The sequence below is a fragment of the Scyliorhinus canicula genome, chromosome 15 (assembly GCF_902713615.1).
Source record: "Scyliorhinus canicula chromosome 15, sScyCan1.1, whole genome shotgun sequence".
Classification (NCBI taxonomy): Eukaryota; Metazoa; Chordata; class Chondrichthyes; order Carcharhiniformes; family Scyliorhinidae; genus Scyliorhinus; species Scyliorhinus canicula.
The window spans coordinates 1085411-1097648 of record NC_052160.1 but is presented as its reverse complement, the minus strand read 5'-3'; the positions used below and the strand labels follow the sequence as shown (position 1 = coordinate 1097648).

The 12238-nt window shown below is 59.4% G+C and overlaps 1 protein-coding gene across 1 annotated transcript in view; it reads right to left on the bottom strand.

The window, feature by feature from the left end:
• Positions 1-10264, bottom strand: part of gde1 (glycerophosphodiester phosphodiesterase 1) — a 41680-nt gene extending 31416 nt beyond the window's left edge. Inside the window, 2 exon segments of the mRNA XM_038820274.1 lie at positions 1446-1621; positions 9965-10264. Coding sequence (XP_038676202.1) covers positions 1446-1621; positions 9965-10219 — 431 coding nt within the window. The 5' untranslated portion in view covers positions 10220-10264.
• Between the last annotated feature and the right edge of the window lie 1974 nt (positions 10265-12238).

Sequence of the window (12238 nt, the reverse complement as noted above, 5' to 3'; positions counted from 1 at the left end):
TGACTTTCTGCGATTCATGAACAAAGACACCCAGATCCCTCTGCCTGATGCATTTTGAATCTGCTTTCCATTTACACAATAATTTGCCTGACTATTTTTCGGCCAAAATGGATAACCTCACACTTATCCACATTAAACTCCATCTGCCAAATTGTGGCCCAATCTCCTAGCCTATCTCTATCCGTCTGTAAAATCTGTATCTCCTCTTCACTGCCTGCTTTCCCACCTATTTTAGTCTCATCCGCAAATGTTGCTATGTTACACTCTGTCGCTGCTTGCAGATTATTTTTTAAGATTATAAACAGTTGAGGTCTAAGGGCTGACCCCTGTGGCACCCCACTAGTTACAGTTCACCATGTTTAGTCAAGGGTCGCAATTTACCACAGATGTCAAAGTGTCCTGCTAAGTATGTAAGGGTTATTTCTAAATGTATTTATAACTATTTGATTGAGACAGTAGTTCTTTGTAAGTGTGCCTACATGACCGTTGTATTTTAAATGTACTGAATCAGCTGTAGCACCTGTGCTCCAACCCAATTCATTAAGTGTTACTCAGTTTTACAAAGTGGTCCAAGGATTTTGGCTGCTGTTTAGGGCAGATTTACACCCAGCCCAATGCTGCTCCACGTGCTGTCAAACCCACTGGTGTGAGACAGCCTCGGTGAGGTGTTCTCACACTGCCTTATCCACAAATGAGTCAGAATACAACTTTGTAATTATAATGGAATGTCACTGTAATGCAGAAACTGATTTGAGTCCAATATAATCACACCGTTATCCATATTTCAGATCAGATTGCGACCAAAGGAGTCCCAGAGAATATTCACATTTACATTTCTTTATTTCACGGGATGTGGCCGTTGCTGGCTTGGCCAGCATTTGTTGCCCATTCCCTACTACGTTTAAACTGAGTGTCTCACTTTGAGGGCAGTCAACCCCATTTCTGCGGATCTGGAGTCTCGTGTAGGCCAGACAAGGTAAGGATGGCAGGTTTAGTGAACCAGATTGTTTTTTGTAACAATAGACGATAGTTTTGTGGTCACCATTGCGGAGATAGCTTTCAATTCCAGACTAACTCATTGCATTTAAATTCCACCAGGTGCCGGTGGGATTTGAACCCATGTCCCCAGAGAATTAGCCCTGGCCTCTGGATTACTAGCCTCGTGACACCACCACCACCCCATATTTTACTGCAGTTCTTCAAGGTGTCACAATCCAAATCTTTGTATGGAGTGCAATCAAAATAAAAACAATGCATTTATCGCAACTGCAGAAAGGACAATAACGGGCAGTTTTTCAAACTGTACAGTGCTGCAACACTCCTGAAATAATAGCACATTGAAAGAATATAGTCTAATTCTTACAGATTGGGAAATCTATGGGCAGCATATGTAAAACTGTATTTTTGTCACTATAATCAGTGTGGGGAACATTCTGATTACATACTGCAGTCTGTGCTTGGCTGCCGGGTTAAGTTTTCGGACCTCTTCGAAAGTTAAGTGATCAAGAGAACCGATACCATCAGTTGTGCGATCCACAGTACGATCGTGCATCAGAATAGGGAAACCATCTGAAGTGAACTCGAGATCCAACTCCACACCAGTAGCATGATGTTCAGCAGCCTAGACGAGGAGCGAGAACAGGACGTCTCACAGTATTCGTTAGCTTATTACACGGCACAGTGGCCAAATAGAGAGCCTTGATGCAATGTTGCCATCGTACATAATGTAAATTTAACCTCGACTATCATACAACCTCTAAATAACATTCTCTTCCGAGCATGGAGGCTTTACTGCAATAGATTATAGCAATTTCCACCAAAAACATTTGAAATAGAACTTTGGAAATATTTTTCAAACTTTTAAAAGCCAATGGCCAAGCTCTTTGTCACCACTGCTTTGGTTCAATGTTTATTTTTTCTGAATGTACCTCGGTTATCTATAAAACAAACATCTTGGCTTTTCTTTTATAAATTCGGAACATAAATGAATAAATGGAAGTTGATATCATTGTTGAGTTGCAGCTAACTCGGAGAAAGAGCAGCTACAACTCGAATAATTAATTTGAGCTGCATAGTTCCGAACCAATTAAAACCCTGCACTACAGGCCTCACACACTTAGGGCAGAAATAGGTGGGAGCGGGGAAGAGATGGCCTGCGTCCAGCTAACGGAACCAACATGGACATGGACTTACCTACAGCACACTATCCTGCCCTGCAGCCAGAATGTGATCATTCAATTGGTCAGCCTATCCATCAGCCTGGCGGTGCTAACAGTGAATTAGTGCAGGCTGGCGGGACTGCGGGCAGGAAGGTGCCACCCATGGAATCCAGAGCCAGGGTCCACGGTGGGGAGTGTTTGAGCAGATATAGGAGGGGGGGGGGCGAGGATGGTGTTTAATTGAGCAAGCGGATAGGAGTGGGGGCTATTTTAGTTGGCACACCTCCTGACTGCGGAGGGAGACACCCCCAGAGCTAACACCCCCCCCCCTTTGTAATTTTATTTAAATGTCCTGCCCACTCCCAGCTGACTGCCCATGCCAATTGTTTTATGGTGTGGGCAGCATTTGATCAGGGTCAGCTGCCTTGGTAACAAGCCCAAATAACCCCTGATTATTTATTTAAGTATGATGGGTGGGCTGCAAATGCCAATATCCGCCCGTACCCCTGCACAATGCGGGAAATCTTAGGGGTGGGCGAGAAGGTGTTCGGGTGTACACAACCCCCCCCCGCCAAACATTGCCAACAGGGAGATGTTACATGTAGTCCTTAGTGGGAGGTTCAGTATATCAACTTCAGTGGATATCCTCCCTTTAGTGCAAAAGGAATGGAATATTCTCGGCAAAACTCATGCAATAAGCAACTCATTGAAGCGGTGACTTTTAAGATCCTCCTTAAAAATCTACCTCTGACCAATTTTAGGGGCTGGTTTAGCACAGTGGGCTGAACAGCTGGCTTGTAATGCAGAACAATGCCAGCAGCGTGGGTTCAATTCCCTTACCACTCTCCCCAAACAGGCGCCGGAATGCGGCGACTAGGGGCTTTTCACAGTAACTTCATTGAAGCCTACTTGAGACAATAAGTGATTATTATTATTTTTGGGTTAACACCCTCAAAAGGGTCAATCAAATTTTCTATCTGACTATGCTGTATGTACTGCCACGGCATGTTTTACCAAGTGAAACTTGCTATTTAAATGCGAGTCATTGCATGCCTGGGCCTGGTGGGCAAAGGGATCCAGAAAATTCTGTCTCGACACTTCATATTTGAATGATCACTCATTTAAAAATGTTAAATTTCGTTTTGTACCCACTTTTTTCCAATTCTGTTCCAGGCCAGTAGCTGGGAGACAAGAGGAAATTTTTAAAATTAATTTATAGGATGTGGGCATTGCTGGCCAGGCCAGCATTCATTGGCCATCCCTAATTGCCCTTGAGAAGGTGGTGGTGAGCTGCCTTCTTGAATCACTGAAGCCCATGTGCTGTTGGTGCACCCACAATGCTGTTAGGAAGGGAATAGTTGGGGGCTGGTTTTGCCCAGTTGGCTGGACAGCTGGTTTGTGTTGAAGAGCGAGGCCAGCAGCGTGGGTTCAATTCCCGTACCGGCTGAGGTTCAACCTTGCCCCTCGCGTGAGGTGTGGTGACCCTCAGGTTAAATCCCCACCAGTCAGCTCTGCCCCTCAAAAGGAGAAAGCAGCCTATGGTCAGCTGGGACTATGGCGACTATATATAAAAGAGAGGGAGTTCCAAACTTTTGACCAATAATTCACCTTATTTCCCCCTCTTTCTTTGAAGAAGTAACTGGTTTCTTTTCACACTGGAACTAATGAGATATGGAACTCTTGTGATGCTGAAATCGTCTCAAGCATTAGTGCATCTCACTAAACTTTAATAAGCTTTCTTGAAATGAGAAATCAGTATATTTTGAAATCAGAATAATCAAGATGGTTTTAAGTTGAAACACTTTGGAGGTTTAAAGTTCTAACTTTATAGATAAATACTTCTTTAAAGTTATCTATATGGACATTTTTCCCTTCAGCATTGGAATAGGTTAACTGATGATTTTTAAAAAAAATCTGACCATATGAGTTTATCACAGAAAGGAAAGATGAGGCAGCAAGCAACTCAATATGTAACAGAAAGAGAATAACAAGTTGGACAAATCTCCGACCAAAATTAACATTGATTGTAATAGTAAAAGAATCCCAGAGAAAAGTCTAAGGTGCAGCATGCCTGCTAGCCAAAAACCTATTGCAGCACCCATGGTTAGACATCACACGAGCAAAAACCACATCTCGATTCAGTTGAGTCAAGTGGACAGAGGACTTTCTTGTATCGTTCAAATACAAGGTGCATTTTAACTCCAACTCATAATTAGCTAACACGATAACTATTCGTGTGGGTCTGTATAACAAATCCCACAGACTGCTGATTGTATGGGAGTTCCGAGTGCGGCAGGGCTGCTGCATAAGAACATGAGAAATAGTAGATCACATGGCAAACTGAGCCTGCCCAGCCATTCAGTACAATTGTGGCTGATGTTGGCTTCTAATCCACTCTCCCATCCCGGTCTCCCCAGCTCTCCCCCTCCCCGCTCTCCAAACCGACACCGCTCCATACCCCTTCATTTCCTGAGACACCAAAAATCTGTCTATCTCAGCCTTAAATATATTCAGCGATTAAGCACCCAGAAACCCCTGAGGTGGCAAATTCCAAAGATTCACACCCCTTTAAGTGATGAACTTTCTCCTCATCTCAGTCCCAAAAGATCAGCCCCTTATTCGGAGGCTGTCCCCACGCACCTCCCCCCACCTCCCACCCTTTTTTAGAATCCCCGACCAGCGGGTACAACGTCTCGGTGTCCTCTGTGTCAAACCTCCTCAGTTATTGACTGTTTGTTTCAATTAGATCAGCTCTCGCTCTTCCAAATAAGGACAGAGCTCACCCTTCAGGCTCACCCTCCAAGGACAGCGCGCGCCTTCCAAGGACATAGCGCGCCCTCCGAGGACCGGGCACACCCTGACCCTCAGGAGCCCGGGCACCCTGGGGTGTCCCATGCAGCCAGACAGGGCAGTGAAGGCAGTCTGAAGTTGGTGTTAGTGGAGCAGCTGAATGAAGGTTACTCGTGCTGAGGGTCACTGCCTCCCTCATACTGAGGGTCCCTCCCTCACGCTGAGGGTCCCTCCCTCACGCTGAGGGTCCCTCCCTCACGCTGAGGGTCCCTCCCTCACGCTGAGGGTCCCTCCCTCACGCTGAGGGTCCCTCCCTCACGCTGAGGGTCCCTCCCTCACGCTGAGGGTCCCTCCCTCACGCTGAGGGTCCCTCCCTCAGGCTGAGGGTCCCTCCCTCAGGCTGAGGGTCCCTCCCTCAGGCTGAGGGTCCCTCCCTCACGCTGAGGGTCCCTCCCTCACGCTGAGGGTCCCTCCCTCACGCTGAGGGTCCCTCCCTCACGCTGAGGGTCCCTCCCTCACGCTGAGGGTCCCTCCCTCACGCTGAGGGTCACTCCCTCCCTCCCTCCCTCATGCTGAGGGTCCCTCCCTCCCTCCCTCCCTCATGCTGAGGGTCCCTCCCTCATGCTGAGGGTCCCTCCCTCATGCTGAGGGTCCCTCCCTCATGCTGAGGGTCCCTCCCTCATGCTGAGGGTCCCTCCCTCCCTCCCTCATGCTGAGGGTCACTCCCTCCCTCCCTCATGCTGAGGGTCACTCCCTCCCTCCCTCATGCTGAGGGTCACTCCCTCCCTCCCTCATGCTGAGGGTCACTCCCTCCCTCCCTCATGCTGAGGGTCACTCCCTCCCTCCCTCATGCTGAGGGTCACTCCCTCCCTCCCTCATGCTGAGGGTCACTCCCTCCCTCCCTCATGCTGAGGGTCACTCCCTCCCTCCCTCATGCTGAGGGTCACTCCCTCCCTCCCTCATGCTGAGGGTCACTCCCTCCCTCCCTCATGCTGAGGGTCGGTCCCTCCCTCCCTCATGCTGAGGGTCGGTCCCTCCCTCCCTCATGCTGAGGGTCGGTCCCTCCCTCCCTCATGCTGAGGGTCCCTCCCTCCCTCTTGCTGAGGGTCCCTCCCTCCCTCATGCTGAGGGTCCCTCCCTCCCTCATGCTGAGGGTCCCTCCCTCCCTCATGCTGAGGGTCCCTCCCTCCCTCATGCTGAGGGTCCCTCCCTCCCTCATGCTGAGGGTCCCTCCCTCCCTCATGCTGAGGGTCCCTCCCTCCCTCATGCTGAGGGTCCCTCCCTCCCTCATGCTGAGGGTCCCTCCCTCCCTCATGCTGAGGGTCCCTCCCTCCCTCATGCTGAGGGTCCCTCCCTCCCTCCCTCATGCTGAGGGTCCCTCCCTCATGCTGAGGGTCACTCCCTCCCTCCCTCCCTCATGCTGAGGGTCACTCCCTCCCTCCCTCATGCTGAGGGTCACTCCCTCCCTCCTGCTGAGGGTCAGTCACTCCCTCCCTCCTGCTGAGGGTCACTCCCTCCCTCCCTCCTGCTGAGGGTCACTCCCTCCCTCCCTCATGCTGAGGGTCACTCCCTCCCTCCCTCATGCTGAGGGTCACTCCCTCCCTCCCTCATGCTGAGGGTCACTCCCTCCCTCCCTCATGCTGAGGGTCACTCCCTCCCTCCCTCATGCTGAGGTCACTCCCTCCCTCCCTCATGCTGAGGGTCACTCCCTCCCTCATGCTGAGGGTCACTCCCTCCCTCATGCTGAGGGTCCCTCCCTCCCTCCCTCATGCTGAGGGTCCCTCCCTCCCTCCCTCATGCTGAGGGTCACTCCCTCCCTCCCTCATGCTGAGGGTCACTCCCTCCCTCCCTCATGCTGAGGGTCACTCCCTCCCTCCCTCATGCTGAGGGTCACTCCCTCCCTCCCTCATGCTGAGGGTCCCTCCCTCCTTCCCTCATGCTGAGGGTCCCTCCCTCCCTCATGCTGAGGGTCCCTCCCTCCCTCATGCTGAGGGTCCCTCCCTCCCTCATGCTGAGGGTCACTCCCTCCCTCCCTCATGCTGAGGGTCACTCCCTCCCTCTTGCTGAGGGTCACTCCCTCCCTCTTGCTGAGGGTCACTCCCTCCCTCATGCTGAGGGTCACTCCCTCCCTCATGCTGAGGGTCACTCCCTCCCTCATGCTGAGGGTCACTCCCTCCCTCATGCTGAGGGTCCCTCCCTCCCTCATGCTGAGGGTCCCTCCCTCCCTCATGCTGAGGGTCCCTCCCTCCCTCATGCTGAGGGTCCCTCCCTCCCTCATGCTGAGGGTCACTCCCTCCCTCATGCTGAGGGTCACTCCCTCCCTCATGCTGAGGGTCACTCCCTCCCTCATGCTGAGGGTCACTCCCTCCCTCATGCTGAGGGTCACTCCCTCCATGCTGAGGGTCACTCCCTCCCTCATGCTGAGGGTCACTCCCTCCCTCATGCTGAGGGTCACTCCCTCCCTCATGCTGAGGGTCACTCCCTCCCTCATGCTGAGGGTCACTCCCTCCCTCATGCTGAGGGTCACTCCCTCCCTCATGCTGAGGGTCACTCCCTCCCTCATGCTGAGGGTCACTCCCTCCCTCATGCTGAGGGTCACTCCCTCCCTCATGCTGAGGGTTACTCCCTCCCTCCCTCATGCTGAGGGTTACTCCCTCCCTCCCTCATGCTGAGGGTCACTCCCTCCCTCCCTCATGCTGAGGGTCACTCCCTCCCTCATGCTGAGGGTCACTCCCTCCCTCCCTCATGCTGAGGGTCACTCCCTCCCTCCCTCATGCTGAGGGTCACTCCCTCCCTCCCTCATGCTGAGGGTCACTCCCTCCCTCCCTCATGCTGAGGGTCACTCCCTCCCTCCCTCATGCTGAGGGTCCCTCCCTCCCTCATGCTGAGGGTCCCTCCCTCCCTCATGCTGAGGGTCCCTCCCTCCCTCATGCTGAGGGTCCCTCCCTCCCTCATGCTGAGGGTCACTCCCTCCCTCCCTCATGCTGAGGGTCACTCCCTCCCTCCCTCATGCTGAGGGTCACTCCCTCCCTCATGCTGAGGGTCACTCCCTCCCTCTTGCTGAGGGTCACTCCCTCCCTCATGCTGAGGGTCACTCCCTCCCTCATGCTGAGGGTCACTCCCTCCCTCATGCTGAGGGTCACTCCCTCCCTCATGCTGAGGGTCACTCCCTCCCTCATGCTGAGGGTCACTCCCTCCCTCATGCTGAGGGTCACTCCCTCCCTCATGCTGAGGGTCACTCCCTCCCTCATGCTGAGGGTCACTCCCTCCCTCATGCTGAGGGTCCCTCCCTCCCTCATGCTGAGGGTCCCTCCCTCCCTCATGCTGAGGGTCCCTCCCTCCCTCATGCTGAGGGTCCCTCCCTCCCTCATGCTGAGGGTCCCTCCCTCCCTCATGCTGAGGGTCACTCCCTCCCTCATGCTGAGGGTCACTCCCTCCCTCATGCTGAGGGTCACTCCCTCCCTCATGCTGAGGGTCACTCCCTCCCTCATGCTGAGGGTCACTCCCTCCCTCATGCTGAGGGTCACTCCCTCCCTCATGCTGAGGGTCACTCCCTCCCTCATGCTGAGGGTCACTCCCTCCCTCATGCTGAGGGTCACTCCCTCCCTCATGCTGAGGGTCACTCCCTCCCTCATGCTGAGGGTCACTCCCTCCCTCATGCTGAGGGTCACTCCCTCCCTCCCTCACTCCCTCCCTCATGCTGAGGGTCACTCCCTCCCTCATGCTGAGGGTCACTCCCTCCCTCCCTCATGCTGAGGGTCACTCCCTCCCTCCCTCATGCTGAGGGTCACTCCCTCCCTCCCTCATGCTGAGGGTCACTCCCTCCCTCCCTCATGCTGAGGGTCCCTCCCTCATGCTGAGGGTCACTCCCTCCCTCCCTCACTCCCTCCCTCATACTGAGGGTCACTCCCTCCCTCATGCTGAGGGTCACTCCCTCCCTCATGCTGAGGGTCACTCCCTCCCTCATGCTGAGGGTCACTCCCTCCCTCATGCTGAGGGTCACTCCCTCCCTCATGCTGAGGGTCACTCCCTCCCTCATGCTGAGGGTCACTCCCTCCCTCATGCTGAGGGTCACTCCCTCCCTCATGCTGAGGGTCACTCCCTCCCTCATGCTGAGGGTCACTCCCTCCCTCATGCTGAGGGTCCACTCCCTCCCTCCCTCACTCCCTCCCTCATGCTGAGGGTCACTCCCTCCCTCATGCTGAGGGTCACTCCCTCCCTCCCTCATGCTGAGGGTCACTCCCTCCCTCCCTCATGCTGAGGGTCACTCCCTCCCTCCCTCATGCTGAGGGTCCCTCCCTCCCTCCCTCATGCTGAGGGTCCCTCCCTCATGCTGAGGGTCACTCCTCCCTCCCTCACTCCCTCCCTCATACTGAGGGTCACTCCCTCCCTCATGCTGAGGGTCACTCCCTCCCTCATGCTGAGGGTCACTCCCTCCCTCATGCTGAGGGTCACTCCCTCCCTCATGCTGAGGGTCACTCCCTCCCTCATGCTGAGGGTCACTCCCTCCCTCATGCTGAGGGTCACTCCCTCCCTCATGCTGAGGGTCACTCCCTCCCTCATGCTGAGGGTCACTCCCTCCCTCATGCTGAGGGTCACTCCCTCCCTCATGCTGAGGGTCACTCCCTCCCTCCCTCACTCCCTCCCTCATGCTGAGGGTCACTCCCTCCCTCATGCTGAGGGTCACTCCCTCCCTCCCTCATGCTGAGGGTCACTCCCTCCCTCCCTCATGCTGAGGGTCACTCCCTCCCTCCCTCATGCTGAGGGTCACTCCCTCCCTCCCTCATGCTGAGGGTCACTCCCTCCCTCCCTCATGCTGAGGGTCCCTCCCTCCCTCATGCTGAGGGTCCCTCCCTCCCTCATGCTGAGGGTCCCTCCCTCCCTCATGCTGAGGGTCCCTCCCTCCCTCATGCTGAGGGTCACTCCCTCCCTCCCTCATGCTGAGGGTCCCTCCCTCATGCTGAGGGTCACTCCCTCCCTCCCTCACTCCCTCCCTCATACTGAGGGTCACTCACCTTCCTGATGGCCCCCAGTGTGTTCTCAGGAGCATCATAGCCGCCGCCGCGGTGGGCCACGATGGAGAGGCGGCCATTGGGGCGCAGCACCTGCTGGGCCACCTCGAGCGGCACAGCCGGGTAGCGAAGCACCTGTACAGCCAGGCACAGGCCCAGCACCATCACCGGGAAGTAGACGGGGTGGCACACACTCACCACCAGCAGCGCGACCAACGCCACCAGCAGCAGGAAGCCGGCCACCACCGTCACATCCATCCCGCCCGAGACACCGCCTGACAGCCCCGAGCCCGTCCGCACCTAGCCCCGCCCCCCGCTCACAGCCCCGCCCCCCGCCCCACCCCCGCTCACAGCCCCGCCCCCCCGCTCACAGCCCCGCCCCCCGCTCACAGCCCCGCCCCCCGCCCCACCCCCGCTCACAGCCCCGCCCCCCCGCTCACAGCCCCGCCCCCCGCTCACAGCCCCGCCCCCCGCTCACAGCCCCGCCCCCCCCCGCTCACAGCCCCGCCCCCCGGCACTCAGCCCCGCCCACCGGCTCACTGACCCTCCCCCCCGCTCACAGCCCCGCCCCCCGTCTCACAGCCCCGCCCCCCGGCTCACAGCCCCGCCCCCCGCTCACAGCCCCGCCCCCCCGCTCACAGCCCCGCCCCCCCCCCGCTCACAGCCCCGCCCCCCGGCTCACAGCCCCGCCCCCCGCCTCACAGCCCCGCCCCCGCCTCACAGCCCCGCCTCACAGCCCCGCCCCCCGCCTCACAGCCCCGCCCCCCGCCTCACAGCCCCGCCCCCGGCACTCAGCCCCGCCCCCCGGCACACAGCCCCGCCCCCGGCACTCAACCCCGCCCCCCGGCACACAGCCCCACCCACCGTCACATCCATCCCGCCCGAGACACCGCCTGACAGCCCCGAGCCCGTCCGCACCTAGCCCCGCCCCCCGGCTCACAGCCCCGCCCCCCGGCTCACAGCCCCGCCCCCCGGCTCACAGCCCCGCCCCCCGGCACACAGCCCAGCCCCCCGGCACACAGCCCCGCCCCCCCGCTCACAGCCCCGCCCCCCCGCTCACAGCCCCGCCCCCCCGCTCACAGCCCCGCCCCCGGCACTCAGCCCCGCCCCCCGGCTCACAGCCCCGCCCCCCGCTCACAGCCCCGCCCCCCGCTCACAGCCCCGCCCCCGGCACTCAGCCCCGCCCCCCGGCTCACAGCCCCGCCCCCCGCTCACAGCCCCGCCCACCGTCACATCCATCCCGCCCGAGACACCGCCTGACAGCCCCGAGCCCGTCCGCACCTAGCCCCGCCCCCCGGCTCACAGCCCCGCCCCCCGGCACTCAGCCCCGCCCCCCGGTCACAGCCCCGCCCCCCCGGCACTCAGCCCCGCCCCCCGGCACTCAGCCCCGAGCCCGTCCGCACCTAGCCCCGCCCCCCGGCACTCAGCCCCGCCCCCCGGTCACAGCCCCGCCCCCCGCTCACAGCCCCGCCCCCCGGTCACAGCCCCGCCCCCCCGCTCACAGCCCCGCCCCCGCTCACAGCCCCGCCCCCCGCTCACAGCCCCGCCCCCCGCTCACAGACCCGCCCCCGGCACTCAGCCCCGCCCCCCGCTCACAGCCCCGCCCCCCGCTCACAGCCCCGCCCCCGCTCACAGCCCCGCCCCCCGCTCACAGCCCCGCCCCCCGCTCACAGCCCCGCCCCCCGCTCACAGCCCCGCCCCCCGCTCACAGCCCCGCCCCCCGCTCACAGCCCCGCCCCCCGGCACAGCCCCGCCCCCCGGCTCACAGCCCCGCCCACCGTCACATCCATCCCGCCCGAGACACCGCCTGACAGCCCCGAGCCCGTCCGCACCTAGCCCCGCCCCCCGCTCACAGCCCCGCCCCCCGCTCACAGCCCCGCCCCCCGGCTCACAGCCCGCCCCCCGCTCACAGCCCCGCCCCGCCCCCCCGCTCACAGCCCCGCCCCCCGCCCCCCGCTCACAGCCCCGCCCCGCCCCCCGCTCACAGCCCCGCCCCCCGCTCACAGCCCCGCCCCCCGCTCACAGCCCCGCCCCCCGCCCCCCGCTCACAGCCCCGCCCCCCGCTCACAGCCCCGCCCCCCGCTCACAGCCCCGCCCCCCCGCTCACAGCCCCGCCCCCCGCTCACAGCCCCGCCCCGCCCCCCGCTCACAGCCCCGCCCCCCGCTCACAGCCCCGCCACCCCGCTCACAGCCCCGCCCCCCCGCTCACAGCCCCGCCCCCCCGCTCACAGCCCCGCCCCCCCCGCTCACAGCCCCGCCCCCCCCCGCTCACAGCCC